The sequence below is a fragment of the Aethalodelphis obliquidens genome, unplaced genomic scaffold (assembly GCF_003676395.1).
Source record: "Aethalodelphis obliquidens isolate GAN/ISIS:26980383/991018 unplaced genomic scaffold, ASM367639v1 scaffold20, whole genome shotgun sequence".
Lineage (NCBI taxonomy): Eukaryota > Metazoa > Chordata > Mammalia > Artiodactyla > Delphinidae > Aethalodelphis > Aethalodelphis obliquidens.
The window spans coordinates 27,491,688-27,510,213 of record NW_020837964.1 but is presented as its reverse complement, the minus strand read 5'-3'; the positions used below and the strand labels follow the sequence as shown (position 1 = coordinate 27,510,213).

Sequence of the window (18,526 nt, the reverse complement as noted above, 5' to 3'; positions counted from 1 at the left end):
AAACAAAATATATTTTTTATCATAAATCACAATTTCTCTCCAAGATGCCCGCAAGCTCACTCTCTCACTCCCTTCATGTCTTCACTTAAATGTCATCTTAGTGAGATTTTCCCTAGCTGCCGTATTTAAAATTATAACTCCCTGCCTCTCACATACACACTCCTTATTCTTCTCCCTGCTTTATTTTTCTTCACACTACTCATTAGCATTTAAAAATCTGCCTATCTTACTTTTTAATCTGATTTATTGTCTGTTTTCCCCCCACTGGAGTGTAAACTCTCTGAAGGCAGGGATATTTTTTTAGTCCTCTCTTCACTGCTGAATCTCCAAAGCTTGGAACAGTGCCTGGCACATAATAAGGCCTTATGTGAATTGAACGAATGTTTCCTGTTTCTCTTGGCCATCCATCAGGCTGTACCTTCAGCAGAGCAGTTCTGCATGTCTGCTTTTCCATTCCAAGCTGAGTGAAAGTATAATGCGAGGCTTCTAACCCAAGGTGTCTGGACTTCCAGGGTGGCTATGATGAGCTGTCATAAACACGTTGAAAATTGTGTGTGTGCATTTTTCTTGGGAAATGCTCTATGCGTTTCCTCAAACTCTTAGAGTGTGTGACTTAAAATGTTAAAATTTGCTGGTAGGGACTTCCCTGGTGGTCCAGTGGGTAAGATTCCGCACTTCCAATGCAGGGTTCGATCCCTGGTCAGGGAACTAGATCCTGCATGCATGGTGTAACCAAGAATTCCGAGTGCCGAAACTAAGACCCGGCACAGCCGAGATAGACAAGATAGATAGATAGATGATAGATAGGTAAACAAAAAAAATTTTTTTAATTTGCTGGTAAAATAAAAAAAGCACTGGACTTAGAACCAAAAGACTTAAATTTGATTCCTGAATCTGTTTACTGTGTCTGACCCATACAAATCATTTCCTTGTCTGTGACCTTATGCAAATCATTTCCTGCCCTTTTCTTTGTAAAATGGGAATGACCATGCCTCCTTCATTCTCTATTTTAGAAAATCATTGAAAGATTGAAATGAGATGTCTTGTGTGAAAACTTTACTGAACAAAGCTTAGGGAATACATGGTAGACTCACATGTGCAGAGCATTTTCAAGGCACTTCGTATGCATCACTGCTAACAGGCCCCATTTATTTGTTGACAAAATGAGTTTCAAACTGTGTTTTCTACTCAGGCACAGGCGTCTTGCTCTGTTGAAGCAAGTTAGTATCCGGGAAAACTGCTGCTCCCTGTGTTGCGATGAGGTAGCAGACACACAATTGAAGCCATGTGGACACAGGTAAGAGGGTTTGTTTGGTCATTTCCTCTTTTGTACATTATATTAGACAAAGTTTCATCCTGTTCCTGAATTGCTTTTTACAGTGTTACCAGTTCCATAGCTGTTCATCAAGGTTTATAATATCCAAAGTGGGCTGAATGAGGAATTAGAGTTTGCCAAGTAGTACATGGCTGTCTTCCAGAAAGTACCTGAAATAGAAGAAGCTGCTTGATATGGAAGGCCTGTTTTTGTTTTACTTAATTTACTCAACACTATAGTTTAAACAGTTTTTATTCACAAAATGTAAAAGGTTTAATGCTAATTATGAGCCTCTTGGGAAATCCCTTTTAGTTTTAGAGCCTTCTCATTTACTTATTATTCACCCTCCTAAGCATTGAGATGGCAGCACCTCCCTGCCATCTAACCAAATTTCAGTTGTATGAGACAAGGGCAGCCTGGATCCTATAGAACAGAGTGTCTAAGACATCAGCAAGAGCAGCAAGTAAGACAGTCCCTAAAAAGGCCATCCCAACTAAGGTTAGAAAGGGGAAGAGGAGTTGGGCAGTGTGCTGGCCTTGGCCTAGCCCGGGCTTGTGTGCTGATTGTATATGAGCAATACCTATGCTGATGTTCCAGGCCAGCTCCCTGTAATTCATCACATCCCATACCCTGCCTTGCTCTTATTCTCGACATAGCTTTAGCTAGCAGGTCGCCTATGGGGCCAGAGCCTGGAGTGATGGACCCCAGTTTGTCTCCCCCAGGTCTGACTCAGCCTGAGCCCCTGACTCTGCCTCTGTACATTTGCCATCTTATGAAATGGGTTGTTATCTAATCGTCTGGTAAGGGACATACATGCAGTGAGTTTATCTCATTTCACCACTAGCTGTACCAGTCTCTCTTCTGAAGGAAAGGCACCGTGACTCCAGCTGTGATTATTCCTCTGTATCAACTCTCTAGCCCAGAGTGCCTGAGGATCTGGGCTTATTCATCTCTGAGCTTTCTGGCCCTTCTTGGTGGTTTTGTGCACAATAAGGGCTCATGAAAGAGGGCTGAAATCTAAAAACTTAGAACCAGGTATCTTAAGTATGACCAGTCTCCTTACTAGATATATCCAAAACAGAGTTAGAAGAGGAAATAAAAGAATTATAAGAAAATTTAGCTCCACTTTCAGCAACAACAACAATTTTAGAAGGGTAGAGGTTAAGAAGAGAAATCTGGCTAAATGGAATGACATGAGCCAACCCCTAGAAGAGACTGAAAATCTAAGCATTCCTGTTACCGTAGAAGAAATTGAGATGATTATCAAAGCTACCTTTGCCTCTGCCACTAAAAGCACTAAGCCCAGATGGTTTCACAGGTGAATTCTTTCAGACTTTCAGGGAATAGATAGATTCTATTTAAACTTCTCCAGACCACAGAGATAATAGGAAAACTACAATATTCTTTTTACAAAGCCTGCATCGTAATCATATGAAAAGCTGACAAAACACACAAAAAAAGAAAACTTATGTGGGACTTCCCTCGTGGTCCAGTGGTTAAGACTTTGCCTTCCAATGTAGGGGGTGCGGGTTCGATCCCTGGTCCGGAAGCTAAGATCCCACATGCCTCACGGCCAAAAAACCAAAACATAAGACAGAAGCAATATTGTAACAGATCCAATAAAGACTTTAAAAATGGTCCACATAAAAAAAAAATCTTAAAAAAAAAGGAAAGAAAACTTATGAATATAAACCTAAAAATCCTAAATAAATTATTACCAAACACAACCAAGGGGGCTTATTTCAGGAATGCAAGGTTAGTACAATATAGGAAATCAATTCATATAATTTCCCAAATAGGCCAAGGGACAGTGGAGCAAAGAATTAACACTTGCTCCAAAAATGCTGAAAAGGTATTTGTTAAAATTCAGTATCCATCCCAAATGGATGGAATGCTGCAAAACAGAAATGGATGTAGGGAATAAAATCGTATAAAATAAGAATGGATGGATACTTCCTTAGCAATATAAAACATGTATATATCTCAGCCAAACACTAGCATCTTTTTAATGGTGTCACACTGGAAGCATTGCAAGAGATGCTGGAGACAAGACAAGGATGCCTGCTATCACCACTGTGACTTGCACTGTATAAGCTAAAACAGACAAGAAAGAGAAAAGGGATTAAAACTGGAAAAAAGGAGCAAAATCATCATTTGGAGATAATAGATTACATAGGTAGATATCAGGAGAATTGACTAAAAGCCTATTAGAATCATTGTGACAATTGAATAAGCTAGCTGGTTACGAAAAATAACTTAAAACAATAGCTTTCTATATATAAATAACAACTAATTAGAACAAATATTTGAAGGTCCCTTTTACAATAGACAAAAAAAAAGCTTAAGAATACATTCCAAGAAATATATGGTGCCTATCTGAAGAAAACTTTTAAACTACCAAGGAATGTAAAGAAGACTTGAATAACTGGATCTGGTCTTGGATAGGAAGACCTCTTAGTGTCGTAAACGTGACAGTTTTCCCTAAACTCTAAGTTTAATTTGGTCCATATAAAAAGGACAACATGGGGCTTCCCTGGTGGCGCATTGGTTGAGAGTCCGCCTGCCAATGCAGGGGACACGGGTTTGTGCCTCGATATGGGAAGATCCCACATGCCGCGGAGCGGCTGGGCCTGTGAGCCATGGCCGCTGAGCCTGCACGTCCGGAGCCTATGCTCCGCAATGGGAGAGGCCACAACAGTGAGAGGCCCGCGTACTGAAAAAAAAAAAAAAAAGGACAACATGGGTTTTCGGGGTTGTTTTTTTTTTTTCTGGAAATAGAAATGCTAACTTAAAAGTTTATGATACTAAGACAAGAAAATTCTGAAAAAGAAGAGTTATGGAGAGGACCAACCCTACCTACCACATCTTAAAATATATTAAAATAAATGTTAAATTTGCAACAACATGGATGGACCTGGAAGGTATTAGGCTTAGTGAAATAAGTCAGACAAAGAAAGACAAATACTGTATATTATCACTTATATGTGGAATCTAAAATAAAACAAACGAGTGAATATAACAAAACAGAAACAGACTTACAGATATAGAGAACAAACTAGCAGTTACCAGTGGGAAGAGGGCGGGAGCTAGATAGGGGCAGGGGATTAAGAGGTCCGAACTACTATGTATAAAATAAATAAGCTATGAGGATATATTGTCCAGCACAGGGACGATAGCCAATATCTTTTTTTTTAATGTATTTATTTATTTATTTTTGGCTGCGTCTGGTCTTAATTGAGGCACGCAGGATCTTTCGTTTTGGTGCACAGGCTTCTCTCTAGTTGTGGCGTGCGGGCTCCAGAGTGTGAGGGCTCTGTGGTTGCAGTGTACAGGGGCTTTCTAGTTGTGGGGAGCAGGATCAGTAGTTGCGGCGCTAGGGCTTAGTTGCCCCGTGGCATGTGGGATCTTAGTTCCCCGACCAGGGATCAAACCTGCGTCCCTTGCACTGGAAGGCAGATTCTTAACCGCTGGACCACCAGGGAAGTCCCTAGCTTTAATTGGAGTATAATTTATAAAAAATTTTAATCACTATGTTGTACGCCTGAAACTAATACAATAATGTAAATCAACTATACTTAAAGAAAGGTTAATAGTTTTGCCCCAGTATATGAAAAGAATGACACAACAATGGAACAGAAGCCCAGAAATAGAACTGACTACAAAGAAAAATTTAACGTATGATAAAGGCATCATGTCAAATCTGTGGTGAGAGAAGGACTATTCAGCAAATGATATTGGGATAGATGGCTAGCTGTCTGGGAAAAAATAGCATTGTATCTCTACCTACATATACACATCTGTATGTATAGGCTATGTACATATAGACTTTCTGGAAGAATGCACATGAACTTTTAACTTATTCCTCAGAAGAGGAAGATTGAGGATCAGAAATGGAAGAGAGACTTGCTGTTTATATATTTATTTTTTGTTTTAGCCATGTGCGATTATTACCCTTTCAGTTAACATGCTTGTTAACATTTTAGGTGGAGTCAGCAGATTGTCAGTCTGACCTTTTGAAGCACTGACCTAACTGGCATTTATGTCTTTCTCCTCAGTGACCTGTGCATGGATTGTGCCTTGCAACTGGAGACCTGCCCATTGTGTCGTAAAGAAATAGTGTCTAGAGTCAGACAGATTTCTCATATTTCATGACACACGTGAAGAGGCATCATGGACTTACTTCTACTCAATTCCAGCCAATGTTGAAAAGAAAAACAAAGAAAAAAAATTTCTCAAATCAGTTGTACGCACATTGAAACTTATAGCCATGGCCAGATTTTATGCTAAAAAACGATAGTTTGTCAAAGACAAAATTCTCCTAGAATCTAACCCAACTTGCCAGCCCTGAGAAATTCCTTTTAAGACCAAGGAGAGCTGAATGCTAACAGCTAGGCCTGCAGTACTTCCATGAGAAACAATAGGAGACAATGCCCTCCTGAGTGTTGAAACCACACCGGATTTCTCCAGGTTGGGTTCATTTGATTGTTTAACACAGGATGTTTTGTCTCATATTCTAAAGTTTTTATTTTGGGCAAAAGTCATTATGGAGAAGTAAATGACAGCGTTTCTGGGTTAAGCATAACTTCCCATTGGTCAGAGAGCCACTGGTGTGTTAAGCATGGATATTGCAAGACTTGAAGCTATGAAACTAGAATCACACAGGTCAATACTACAAGCAACATGGAGGGCCTGAAAGAAGGTGCACAGACTGTAGGAAAAAACCCAAATTTTTGATATTTCAGTGATTCCAAAGAACATTCTAGTTTTTTTTAACTGCAGAAAATTGGTGGTATTTTCACATTCATGGTGTTTTTATCCAATTTCAGTACCCACATTTTGTGAGGAAAAAATGTTTTAACAACGCAGGAGGAATTGTTAAATTAATCGCAATGTTAGACTGGAGAAAATTTGGTATTTAGGGTATTTTTAAGCTACCATCAAATGAGGTCTCTCTGTTTTTTGTTTAAAAAAATTTTTTTTAATCAGTATTGTTTTGGGAAGTAATATACTTTGCAACTCTTGAACCAGTAGTCTCAAAAACTCTTAGAGGTCAGTCTGAGAGCACGTATTCCTATTGTTTAAAATAAATACATGTTTTTGAATAGGAAATTCAATCATGGATTGTTGACTATGTCTTCATCCAAAGTGTTGTTCCCTCTCAGGGTCTCTGGTGAAGACCTTCAAGAGTTTGGTTTTTTCTCCCAGAAAATTGGAAGGTAGAATTGTAAATTCATAGAACTTATTTTATAATGGTGTACCTCAGCAGCTGCCTTTCAATTTATGCCAAGTCCTTACTGAGTTTATACTTGAATAGTAAATATGTCTTCTGAGTTTTACAGTGTCTTAAATTCAATGCACATTTTTTTCTTCCTTTGCCACCCTTTCTTGTTTGTAGTTCATTAAATTGTCCTATTACAGACCTGATTTCCTTCCTGGCCGTACTTGTTGGGGTGCTGGATTTTTTCCATGTCTTTAGTCTTCCGTAAATTCAAAAATATATATAAATATATATATATATATATATATATATATATATGTTCTCTTCTTTAGCTTGTGGTGAATACAGTAATTTGCATTGAAGAAATAAAACATTTGTTGCCTTTTTTGACTAAGATTTCACAACTTTCATTGGTGCCTGCTGCTAAGGTTCCAAGATATTATACTCTCAGGTTTATACTTTCCAGGGTAGGACAGAATCAAGTATTAGAATTAAGAAATAAGGTTAATCACTTATTCATCCAGCAAACCTTTATTGGACACCTAATATGTTCTGGGCACTGCACCTATACGGTATACAAAACAGATCTGTTCGTGGAGCTGACATCTGGTAGTGGGGAGAAAACTATATTTTTCCTTATTGTAATAAATTTTTGGTGCCCTGAAAGAAAATAGGGTGCCTTTGAGAAAGAACAAGGGGAACCTAATTTAGATGAGGGGAAAGGGAGAAAACTCACTGAAGGAGTAATATTGGTAAAAACTTAGAGGAGGGACTTCCCTGGTGTCACAGTGGTTAAGAATCCGCCTGCCAGTGCAGGGGACACGGGTTCGAGCCCTGGTCCGGGAAGATTCCACATACCACGGAGCAACTAAGCCCGTGCGCCACAACAAGAGAGGCCACCGTAATGAGAAGCCCGCGCACCGCAACAAAGAGTAGCCCCCGCTTGCTGCAACTAGAGAAAGCCTGTGCGCAGCAAGGAAGACCCAACGCAGCCAAAAATAAATGAATTAAAAATAAATAAATAAAAAGAAATCATAAATCCATTACAAAAAAAAAAACTTAAAGGAGGAAGTAGGACCTAGGGATATAGCCAGGCAGAGAGACTGAGGACAGGCTTCTAGGACTGGGTAGCTAGGTGAACACATTATAGGCAAAGGCCTTAACTAAGGAGGAAAGGAGCTCAGTAGGCCCCAGGATCAGATGGAAGTCCCTTGAACTAGTAAGGTAGGAACTGAGTGGGTAGAAAAGCATGCTCCAGGGTTGGAGAGGTCAGGGAACTGCTCGTGAAGGCCATGTTCAGGATTTTGTATTTTATCCTAAGTGCAATAGAAAACAAAGGAGTTTAAGCATGTAAGTATGCTTTGATAAATAAGTTTTAAAGCTGGCTCTGGCTTCTATTTGGAGAATGGAATTGGAGTGGGGTTGGAAGGGGGGCAGTATAGAGAACAAGCAAAAAATGGAAGTAATATGACCAGTAGGGAGACTTTTAAGTAGTCCAGCAGAGAGGTAAAAGTGGTCTGTAAATTCAGTGGAGAGAGAAAAAAGTAGATGGAAAAATAGGTAATTTGTAGTAATTTCTGCAATGAGTCATTGGGGAAATGACCCCGGGGTTCCAGCCAAAAAGATTTTAATAATTGCTGTGTTTTTTGAATGATATTGATAGAGCAGGATAAAGTCATGGTGCCATTTGCAGAATGCCAGGGAATGATGATTCAATCACAGAAACCAAAACAATTTCATTAGCAGAAAATGCCTTTTGCATGAATTTCAACCATCTTGATTATGTAACCAAGAAAACTATGATCAGCAGTTTCCAAGATTGTCCATTTTCTTGCTATTTAGTCACATAAAACAATTCTTAATGCCAACCCAAAATGAATGAAGAAAGTATTATTAATGGAAAATATTTCATATATACAAGTGAATTTTCTATTTTTCTACAAAAAGTCCGCCATTCTGTTTTCAGCAGAAAAACATCATGTTCTGATTTCCAGGAATATTATTTGACAACTCGGGGATTGGGACCATACATAACTTGATGGTTAGGCTCTTAGGAGTGGGGCGGACCCAGGTTCCAACCCCGCTATGCCGCCTATTACCTGTATGCAAGTACTTAACTTCTAGGCCTTAGTTTCCTAATATGTAAAATGGAGATAATACTTTTTAGAGTTTTGGGGGGTTTTCTCATAGGGTTTCAAGTATTTTAAAAGGAAACAATGTGTTTTTAAATGTGTATCACAGTATCTGGCACATGCCTGAATAGGTGGATACCTATTATTCTTTATTCCCACTTGTTCTTAGAGCCAGAGATGGTGAAGTGGACTAAAGAGGGCCACAAATTCTTTGACATTCCTCCCATCTATAAATGAAATTTCTGCCCCCTCCCCTTAAATCTGGGTGGGCTCTATGTTTGCTTGAACAACTGAATGCAGTGGAAGGGATACTGAGCCAGTTTCTGGTCCCAGGCCATTGAGTGACTGGCAGCTTCCACGTCCCGTCTCTTGAAATATTTGCTCTTGGACCTAGCTGCCATGGTGTGAGAAAACCCAAGCATCCATGGGAAGACGTATGTGGAGAGGAACGGTGATCACCTCCCACCTCCCAGGTCCTCTGTTCAACATCCACAACTGAGCTACCCTAGCCAATACTGATTTGCCAGCCACATGAGTAAGCTTATTGGAAGAGGCTTCTCTAGCCCCATTCCAGCTACCCTAACTGATGCCAAGTGGAACAGAGACTAGCTGTCCCTACCAAGTCCTGTCCAAATTGCAGACTAGAGAGCAAAATAATTGAGTTTTTTTAGCCAATAAGTTTTCTGGTGGCTTGTAACAGCATTAGATAACCAGAAAAGATGAAATCAAGTTTCCTCCTCTGCTCTGATCCCATATATGTATTAGCAGTAGAACGTGTGGGCAAGTTCATTTAGTCCAGCAGAAGTAAGTGTGGTTTATAGAGAAAGTAGGTCATGAGGAAATTGCTGAGTTTGCCTTGAGCTGTGTGACCAGTGTTTGACTTACAGAACTCCGTCCAGTTATTCAGCAAATCTTTCTGGATGCCTGCCTTCTACTTGGTGGTAAGCAGAAGTAGTACCTCTGAGAATTGATCTCACTCTGGATACAACTGTGTCATGGTAACCATTTTTAGTTCCACATCCCACTGATATCTATTTTATGTCCATTCAAAAATGTCAATTTATTCAGACTGGCCATCTGACCCACAGATCAAACTTAAGCCATACCTAAAATTCCTCTAGACATGTACCAGACATTTGGCCAAAAAATAAAATGCAACCGAAGAGACACAATGTCTAGTGATCCAATCAGGAGAAAACAGATCTAGGGTATCCTTTTGCAAAATTCGTCAGTTTTGGAGGGGTACTTTTCCTGGAGCAAAGTCACCTGATGTAGTTGCTCAAAGTGGTTCTGTCAACTTTTATCTTGCCTAATTACCCAAGAAACCAGTTAGTGCCGAATAATCTTTTTGATGTGAATATTATACTTATGATGTAAATTACAATACCTCCACTTCTTGCGGTGGGGCGATCCTTCCACGAGAGGGAGTAACTGTCTCGCAAATCAGAGGTCTTCATTATCTGGCTCAAAAGCTAAGGGATTGGCTCTCAAGAGATTTTCGATTTACAGTGCTCTTAAAACCCGCTTTAAACGACCTGAAGCTTCATCTTAAATCTTGTAATTCACCAAGTTGCAAGTGAGGAAATGAAGGCTCTCTCTGGGGTTGGATTCCTTCCTCTTCAAAATGGGGACGACGTCAGATTTAATCACCCCACAGAGTGAGTATACGTGAGAGAGCCCCTGACCTGCTCAAAGAGGTCCGACTTCCGTTCGCGACCCTCCATCCCTTTCCCTCACTTCCTCTCCCTATCTTTGCCCCGCCCCTGGCGTTTGGCAACGCACGCCTGTGATTGGCTGCTGAGAGCCGCGAGGCGGCGGAAGGGTCGCGGAGGCCTTGGTGAAGGCGGGGTGGGCGCGGTAACGGACGTCGGGACCCCCTAGGCGGCAGCGGCGAGTTAAGTGCGGCCCGGCTAGCGCGTGGCAGCAGCCAGGGAGCCTGAGGCCGGGGTGTCGTGCGCAGGCGCTACTCGGTTGGGCCGTGAACTGGCCGAGGCCTCGGCTGCGAGGCCTTCCCGATGCCGGTTGGGGCTCTGCGGAGCAGAGCGGAGGCTGCTCCCGGGCCTCGGGCGGGGTAGAAGCCCGGCGGGCCCGCTGCCCCGCGCGCGGTGGATGCGGCGTTGGCGATGGACGCGGCGGCGGCGATGGACGCTCTAGAGGAAGAGAGCTTCGCGCTGTCCTTGTGAGTGACGCCGCACGAGCCCGGGAGGCTGAAGGTCGGGGCTGCCGGCGCTTGGCCTCGGCCTCTGCCTCCGCCCTGCGAAACCAGGATCCCCGGTGTGGGTGGGAGAGCAACAAGATTCCGCCCCAGTTCCCGCGGCCGACTCTGCCGCCGCGGCGACCGCGGGGTTCAGCCCTGGAAGACAGGATTGCAGTGCGGTGTCATGCGATGATACACGCCTCTGTCACAATGCCCCCCGCCTCCAATCCTTGGTCGTCAGCAAAACCTGGCGAGTTTGAGCTGCAGAGGCCCGACCACGGGTCAGAAGACCACCACCACTACCCCCAGGGGTTCTAATTGCCCCCCTTCCCGGCCAGTGTCTTAACCGCACCAAGTTTACGCGCGCCCACAAGCAGATTGGTGTGGGGTGATAGCGAAAATGCGGTGAGTAGGACCCCAACGAAATAAATGCGAGGAGCCTTAAGATGTCCGCTGTGAGCCTTTGCCCCTTTTATTTGTCCCTGTTGTAAGTCCTTGGGTCGTATCATGTTTTATGAAAGTGGAGCCATTGCATTCAACTTTGATGTCACAGATGTGTCAAATATGTTTTCTTCTGTGTGGCATTGCTGAATTAGACAGTAATCATTATTAATTTTTAAAGCTAGTTGATGGGAAGTTTATTTGAAAATGTCCATAATACATTTTGAAAAAAAGAGGAATTAATCTGAAACAGCTCCTAATCCAGGCGTATTTTTCAGCTCTTCCGCCTCTGATGCAGAATTTGATGCTGTGGTTGGATATTTAGAAGACATTATCATGGGTAAGCTTCCTTGCCTGTGCTTTTTAGGTTTTAGGCCCTTGCTTTTAAGGACGTTGAAATCCATTTGGAGAGTTAATTTTCAAAAAGAGAGAAAACATGAAGCTGCATGTAATGTTTAATGTAACGTACTGTAATACAAAGTAAGCCTTATTGTGCTTTGCTTTACAGGCTACAGCCCCTACTCCTTTAAGTAACTAGTAACCATAGATTCAGTCCCCTGAAGGGACTTATTCAGGTAATGGGGCACCTTGAAGTTATGGGGCTCTTGGCAAAACTTCAGAAAATATTAACCTAGTTTATTTCAGAGAGTAAAATCAATTTTTAGTCTTGTGTTTTAATATTTTGTGATATAAATCACAGTGTAATACCATAGCCATTGGGACTTCCCTGGTGGCGCAGTGGTTAATTTTGTCTACCAGTGCATGGAACACGGGTTCGAGCCCTGGTCCAAGAAGATCCCACATGCCGCAGAGCAACTAAGCCCGTGTGTCACAACTGCTGAGCCCGCGAGCCACAACTACTGAAGCCTGCGCCCTAGAGCCTGTGCTCTGCAACAAGAGAAGCCACCGCGATGAGAAGCCTGCGTACCTCAAGGAAGAGTAGCCCCCAGCTCGCCACAACCAGAGAAAGCCTGCACACAGCAGCGAAGACCGAACGCAGCCAAAAATTAATTAATTAATTAATTTAAAAATACCATAGCCATAGCACACATGTTCGTGAGGAACAAGATGTCATACTTCAGCTGGGTTCTGAGTTCGAATTTGTGGATTCATTTTGGCATCCATAAGTCCTGCTAAGTAATAAGCAGTAATAGGCACCAACCATTTAAGACAAGTATGTGGGAGAGAAAAATTTGAGAAAATCTTGTCTGTTGACTTTAAGTTTTCTGAGAATTAGGAAAAGAACACTGTTGTTTGGTGTTACTAGCTGTATTTCTTAGCCTTGTTTAGTGAAAAATCATTGACCAAGTTTTTATACCTTCGGGTCCTGTAAAGGTTCATACCCTTAACTTCTAAATGCAAATGTTTCACTGTTAAGATCCCATGTGGATCTGAGGATTTCTGGGGAATGCTGAGGAATACTTTCCTTTGGCCTCTATGAGTAACCTGTGTGCTGTGGGAAAGCCCAGGGTATTTATTCCAAAGTCTAGGTCATTTATGAAGCTTTCCTTTTATTTTTAGAAGTTATATTCTGTTTGGTTGTTAAAATACCCTAAATACCATAAACCTTAATGTTTGCTAGGAACCAATCTCTATACATGAATTCTCATCTAAATTCCACATAGCAAGTCTTACAGGATAGGTACTCTGATCATCCTCATTTTTCCAATGAAGAAACTGGGGCTTAGAGAAATTAAGTAACAGGCCGAAGGTCACACAGTTGTAAGTGGCCGAGGTGGGATTTGAACCCAGGTAGTCTAGCCTCTATCAGAGCCCATGCATTTAATCACTACACTGTTTACACCACTGCTGCTGAAATTATATTAAGACAACCCTTTGTGGAGTTCCCAAGCCACCCTGGTTAAAGTGGACTAGAGGATAGTGGTGGTTGCACAGCAGCGTGAAGGCGCTTCATGCCGCGAAACTGTACGGTTAACACCTTCAGCTTTCCCCTCCTAGAGACTGGCCATCCATAAAGCAGTTCTGCTGACATTTCTTCCTGCCTGTTTAGAAATCAGAATGGTTTTTAGTCTCCACTAAAAAGAGTACATTTTTCCTATTGCGGTTCAGATGATGAGTTCCAGTTATTACAGAGGAATTTCATGGACAAGTACTACCAGGAGTTTGAAGACACAGAAGAGAATAAGCTCACCTACACACCTATTTTTAATGAATATGTAAGTGGATTCCTGTTTCTCTTACTGGAGATTAGGATTTCTTTAAATTATGAATTTAGGATCAAGTGATGTTGAAATCTGCTCAACTTAGTCTGCCATCAGCACCCTGCCGGGAAGCCTAATTAGAATCTGATTTAGTCTTCACCTCCTGTTGTTTTCCTCTGCACAGTTCTTGGGGCTGTTTTCCAAATATTTAATGACTTCGTCTTCTGTTTTAAAACATGTTTGGCTTTATCATAATCCTGCTTTCAGTTACAGTATGTGGATTCACCATACCTTGCACTTACATACTTTTGACCTTTTGGGCTTTCACACACTATTTTTTCCTACTACATAATCCATCCAGGTATGCACGACTGTTTGATAAAAGTGAAAACCAAGACCAAGATCACTAAGTAGTTGGTGGCAAAACCAAGACTAGAACCCAGGGACCTCGATTCTTGACCCCTTGGGTCTTTGCCCTATGCCAAGGCCTCGTGCAGCCTCCTGTTATGATCTCATCGGTCCGAGAAGAGGTTTGAGCCTCCAGGACTTTCTTCCCTTAACATAGAAGTGTGGCAGAGTCGAAGAAGGTTTCTTAAGCCAAGCCTCAGCTTTTAAGGAACCTGCGATTACCTCCAACTGTGTGCTTTTTTATATGTTCTTTCCGCACAGATTCTGTCTACCCAGGCAGAAAAGCCCCCACTTACTTCACTCCTCCCTTCCCGCCGTGGGGAGTGGGAGCCCTTCTGCTCCCTATCCCTACCCACCTTGGAGCATTCCTCTTGTTACATCGTAATTACCTGCAAATGCCTCTCCCACGGGTGGGCCAGGGCACAGGGGGTGTGCTCACTGAGGACAGGAGCTGGGTTTGGGTTTGGGTTCTCTGGGTTCTCCCAGCACTCGCGGGGAGCCAGGCACACAGAGTAGGCTCTTAGGAAATGTTTTCAAAGGGCTGGAGGACAGGCTTTCTGAAGAGAAGCTTTGTTTTCTTAAAGCACAGTCTGACCAAGATCCTTTCCACTGTTAGATTTCTTTGGTAGAAAAGTATATAGAAGAACAGCTGTTGGAGCGGATTCCTGGATTTAACATGGCGGCTTTCACTACAACTTTACAGTGAGTTGAGCTTGACTCTGCTTTCTTACGTCTTTTTACCCTCAACTCTGAAAGAACACCCTCCCCCTTGTTTTCCTCAGTGCTTGAATATCAAGCTTTAGAGCACTTGGTTAGGTCCTGGGTGGGAGGCCCTCCAGACCTTTGAGGGAAATCTCGAAGAGACAGTCTGTATCGTCATTCATTCATGAAGCAGCCCCTTTTCTTTTGCAGGCACCATAAAGATGAAGTGGCCGGTGACATTTTCGACATGCTGCTCACGTTTACAGATTTTCTGGCTTTTAAAGAAATGTTTCTGGACTATAGAGCAGTAAGTTCCTCTGTCTGTTTAGTCACAGTGAACTGCTTAGAAAGTTCCAAGTAGACCTGTCGAGCACAAACCACCCCCTGTGCTCCTCTCTGTAAGACTGGCCAGTATCAGCAGAGCGAGCTGCTGTCCTCTGCTGGCCGGGGCCTGGGACCCTTAACAAGGAATTACATTCTCATGGTTTTGGTGAAACAGGTCCCAGGCACCTTATAGGGTTCCTAAATAATCAAAAGGACAAAGCCAAAAAACAGGTCTGATTGCCTTGCTTTTCTTGGAGTACAGGTTCTTAATAGGAAAAAGAAATGTTTTTCAGTGAAGAGAGGTCATTTTTTTGTTTTTTTGGGCTGCGCCTCGTGGCATGTGGGATCTTAGTTCCCCAACCAAGAGACCAGGGATCGAACCCGTGCCCCCTGCAGTGGAAGCGTGGAGTCTTAACCACTGGACTGCCAGAGAAGTCCCCAAGAGGTGCATTTTTAAAGAGTGACCAGCTCTGAATAAAAATGCAAAATCACTCCCTCTTCCTGTGTGCTCCCTGGTGGCCCACCCTGAACACTTCCTTCCCTGTTATGAGCTAGAAAGGACTTTTTTTTGTCTCTTGCCTCTTAAAGTTGCTCTCTTCTCATGTAGGAAAAAGAAGGCCGGGGACTGGACTTAAGCAGCGGTTTAGTGGTGACTTCATTGTGCAAATCATCTTCTATGACAGCTTCCCAGAACAATCTGCGGCCCTAGGTCCCACCTCCAGGTAATGGGATCTTTCTAGACATGACCCAGCCCAATAGACTGGGAGAGGCTTTGGCTGATGTTGTCTGAAGAATACATCTTGGAATCACTGACTCTGTTCTGCAACTCTTTGTTAATGTTAAGTATTGATGGGTCAGAAGAAAATGACCCGACCTTCCTGGGACACGTGCTTGTCTTCAGTAACCCTAGTACTCCGCCCTGAGTAGACACCTCTTTCAGGAGCTTCTGAGTCTGGCTCCTGCACCAAGCCCAAGTCCAGCATTCCACCTGGGGGGCACTTCCCCAGCATATGTGTTGGTGTGTCCTTGTTGGAAGAACCCACCATCACCAACTCTCTTGGCCCAGCAGGCCTTGCATGTCCCACCAGGCATTTTTTTTTTTTTTTTGCGGTACGCGGGCCTCTCACTGCTGTGGCCTCTCGCGTTGCGGAGCCCAGGCTCCGGACGCACAGGCTCAGCGGCCATGGGTCATGGGCCCAGCCGCTCCGCGGCATGTGGGATCTTCCCGGACCAGGGCACGAACCCGTGTCCCCTGCATCGGCAGGCAGACTCTCAACCACTGCGCCACCAGGGAAGCCCTCCCACCAGGCTTTTTGTGCACTCACAGCTTTTTATATGGGTCAGAGTTTCAGTCCTGCAGCCTCAGTGGGGTTTTTGACTGGGAGTATTTATCTAGGGTTTAACTCAAGCTAGGTACCCATCTCAAGATTTCTGAAACTCCTACTATCACAGCTAGTCTTGGAGGTAGGAATCGACTTAGAGAGTTGTCCTTTACCTAAAAAGGTACTTGTGAAAATCAGTTCCTAGTCTTACACGTACAGTCCTTGTATCACTTTACTGTCCTCTGCTGGTCCTGATGTAGTCCCATTGTTTCTATAACTCTCATTTATGTGTTTTTGAAAACACTTTTATAAATGAATACTCAGGCTAACCTAGTGGATATAATCTTGGAACTTCCATGATTACCCACTTCAAGATCAAAGTATTATATTGCTGTGTGCTTTTTAGCTGTTAGTGCTATGAAAGCAAAAATGCTTTCCATGTTGGTGTTCCTGTTTTACTGGGCACCAATGAATGTATGCTGGAAGTGGTCTAAAAGGTTTCCTTTTCTTAGAGCATGTTAGTATTTGTGCAGGTTTGCTTAAAACCCTTTCTATGTAGAACAGCTCCTTAGGTTTTCTGTTGGGGTAGGGGCTGTGCACTTCCTTCTTGCTGTCAAAATAATCCTACCAAGATAGTGTTCCACTGGTCTAGCTCAGTAGGAGATAGCAAACAGCTTTACTGGTCATCTGTCTGCTTGGATTTAGTACACTGGTTTAGTACAATGTTTGATAGAACATTACTGACCAGAAAACATGGATGTCACCTCTCTAGAAAGAAAAACTATAGTAGTTCAATTCCCAATGTATACCTTAGTTGTTTTTTTGTTGCTTTTTTTATTTTTAAAGTAAAAATAAGACTCTCTACTGACTTTTCACTTGGCTGTTCTGGTTTTAAAGGATGAGCTAGCTGTAGGCTGTGCGTTTTTCTGTACCAACGTGGCGCTTATTAAATACTTTTGTACCATGAGTAAAATTTCAGGTGTTTTGAAAAAAACAAAAACCATCATTCTAAATGAGTCATCCCTTCTTTACTATTGCTGCTGCCATCAGGTTATCAGTACTTTGGTCTTTCAAGACGAAGTCTTTTAAAACACTTCGTCTCCTGGCCTTGCCTACCCTTCTTGCTCTTTTTATAAACGGGACTGCCCATCGCAGGCCAGGCATGTTGGAAGCACTTGATAAAGAATCCCTCTATTCAGTCTGGCTGAGAAAAGGCAGGTGGACAAAGATGAAATTATGAAAAGTGAACAAAAAAGGCAAATGGTTCTTTTTCATCCTTTTCCACTCAGAAAAAAAGCAGGCACGTCTGTTGTAGCTTCACATTAGAAAACAGGCTTTCTGATTTTTTTTAAAACAAACTAGAACTCTCTCCGGTCTGCTCAGGAACTTAGCTCATCATGTCCCACCTTCAGAGGGGCTCAGGGATGGTTGGGATGAGAAGGCCCCACGTGCAGACCTAGCCTCAGGAGACATTTGCCTCCTCCTATTGCTTAGGCCTCCTCAGCCATGGGAAGCACTGTTCACCCAAACTGCAGGGCCAAGGGGCTAAGGACTGGGGGATGCATTGGCCTGAACCAACAGGTAGTTGTTTGACAAAGAGTGTTAACATCTCCACCAAAATAGGCTGTGTTTTAGGGTGTCAGAAACCTGGTAAGACTTGCCAAGGATTTTGTTTTCTCTTAAGCCTCAAAAGAAAATCGGTTGGTCTTCCTTAAAACTATCCTTTTATGGCTTAATTCTAGAATGACTATAATTTGTTATTCAAACTCTGAGACACTGGAGAGTAAAAAGGGATGCTATTAACTCACACCAGGACAACAGGCACAAACTAGGCCTGGGACCCAAATGGGACATGGGTATCAGACTTAGTCCCCCCCCCCCACCCTTCGCAATGGAGCAGCTCATCTGCAACTGTTTGAATCTAGTTACATTTTAATTGTTCCCAGTTTTTTAAGACAGGACCAAGGGGTGCCCAGAAATGCCTGTGGCTCATTATTCAGAGCATGTTGCGCTGTGGTGGGAAAATAAGTTCAGAAGGACTCCCCCTCTTTGCTGCTCTCCCCTCTCTCTACTGTCTGTAGCAGCTCCACGCATCAGGCACTTGGATTATCTGATCTCTGAACTTCACAAACTGTCAAGGTAGGCGACATTATCGCAATCTTAAGTTCATCAAGATGACTAAATGATTTACTGTTAAACTGAGACCCTTTTCAGAATAAAAAGGGGTGCTATTAAATTTATGCCATGACAAGCGGCATAAACGGGGCTGTCCCAGCAAAGCAGGCAGGAAGTTGGTCATCCTACC

At 42.8% G+C, this 18,526-nt stretch overlaps 2 protein-coding genes across 4 annotated transcripts in view; both read left to right on the top strand.

The window, feature by feature from the left end:
• The window catches only part of RSPRY1 (ring finger and SPRY domain containing 1), a 46,540-nt gene extending 39,801 nt beyond the window's left edge, over nt 1-6,739 (top strand). For both annotated transcript variants that reach the window (XM_027119818.1, XM_027119820.1), the window contains exons 14-15: nt 1,193-1,297; nt 5,371-6,739. In XM_027119818.1, the coding sequence (XP_026975619.1) occupies nt 1,193-1,297; nt 5,371-5,467 (202 nt within the window). In that variant the 3' untranslated portion in view covers nt 5,468-6,739. The remainder of the gene's footprint in view (nt 1-1,192; nt 1,298-5,370) is intronic.
• A 3,741-nt stretch (nt 6,740-10,480) lies between these two features.
• ARL2BP (ARF like GTPase 2 binding protein) lies at nt 10,481-15,978 on the top strand. Of its 2 annotated transcripts, none has more exons than XM_027119833.1 (6): nt 10,481-10,844; nt 11,582-11,643; nt 13,374-13,480; nt 14,490-14,575; nt 14,786-14,882; nt 15,507-15,978. In XM_027119833.1, the coding sequence occupies exons 1-6, from the start codon at nt 10,789-10,791 to the stop codon at nt 15,606-15,608; spliced, it is 510 nt and encodes a 169-aa protein (XP_026975634.1). In that variant the 5' UTR covers nt 10,481-10,788; the 3' UTR covers nt 15,609-15,978. The 2 variants fall into 2 exon arrangements, with proteins under 2 accessions (XP_026975634.1, XP_026975635.1); XM_027119834.1 differs by lacking the exon at nt 10,481-10,844 and adding an exon at nt 10,878-11,267.
• Nucleotides 15,979-18,526: the final 2,548 nt, after the last annotated feature.

Excerpts from the sequence above, each read along its gene's own strand:
- ARL2BP (XM_027119833.1), top strand. The coding sequence starts at position 10,789 with ATGGACGCGGCGGCGGCGATGGACGCTCTAGAGGAAGAGAGCTTCGCG. Across the intron at positions 13,481-14,489 it reads CACCTATTTTTAATGAATAT|ATTTCTTTGGTAGAAAAGTA; the intron begins GTAAGTGGATTC and ends TTCCACTGTTAG. Across the intron at positions 14,576-14,785 it reads GCTTTCACTACAACTTTACA|GCACCATAAAGATGAAGTGG; the intron begins GTGAGTTGAGCT and ends TTTCTTTTGCAG.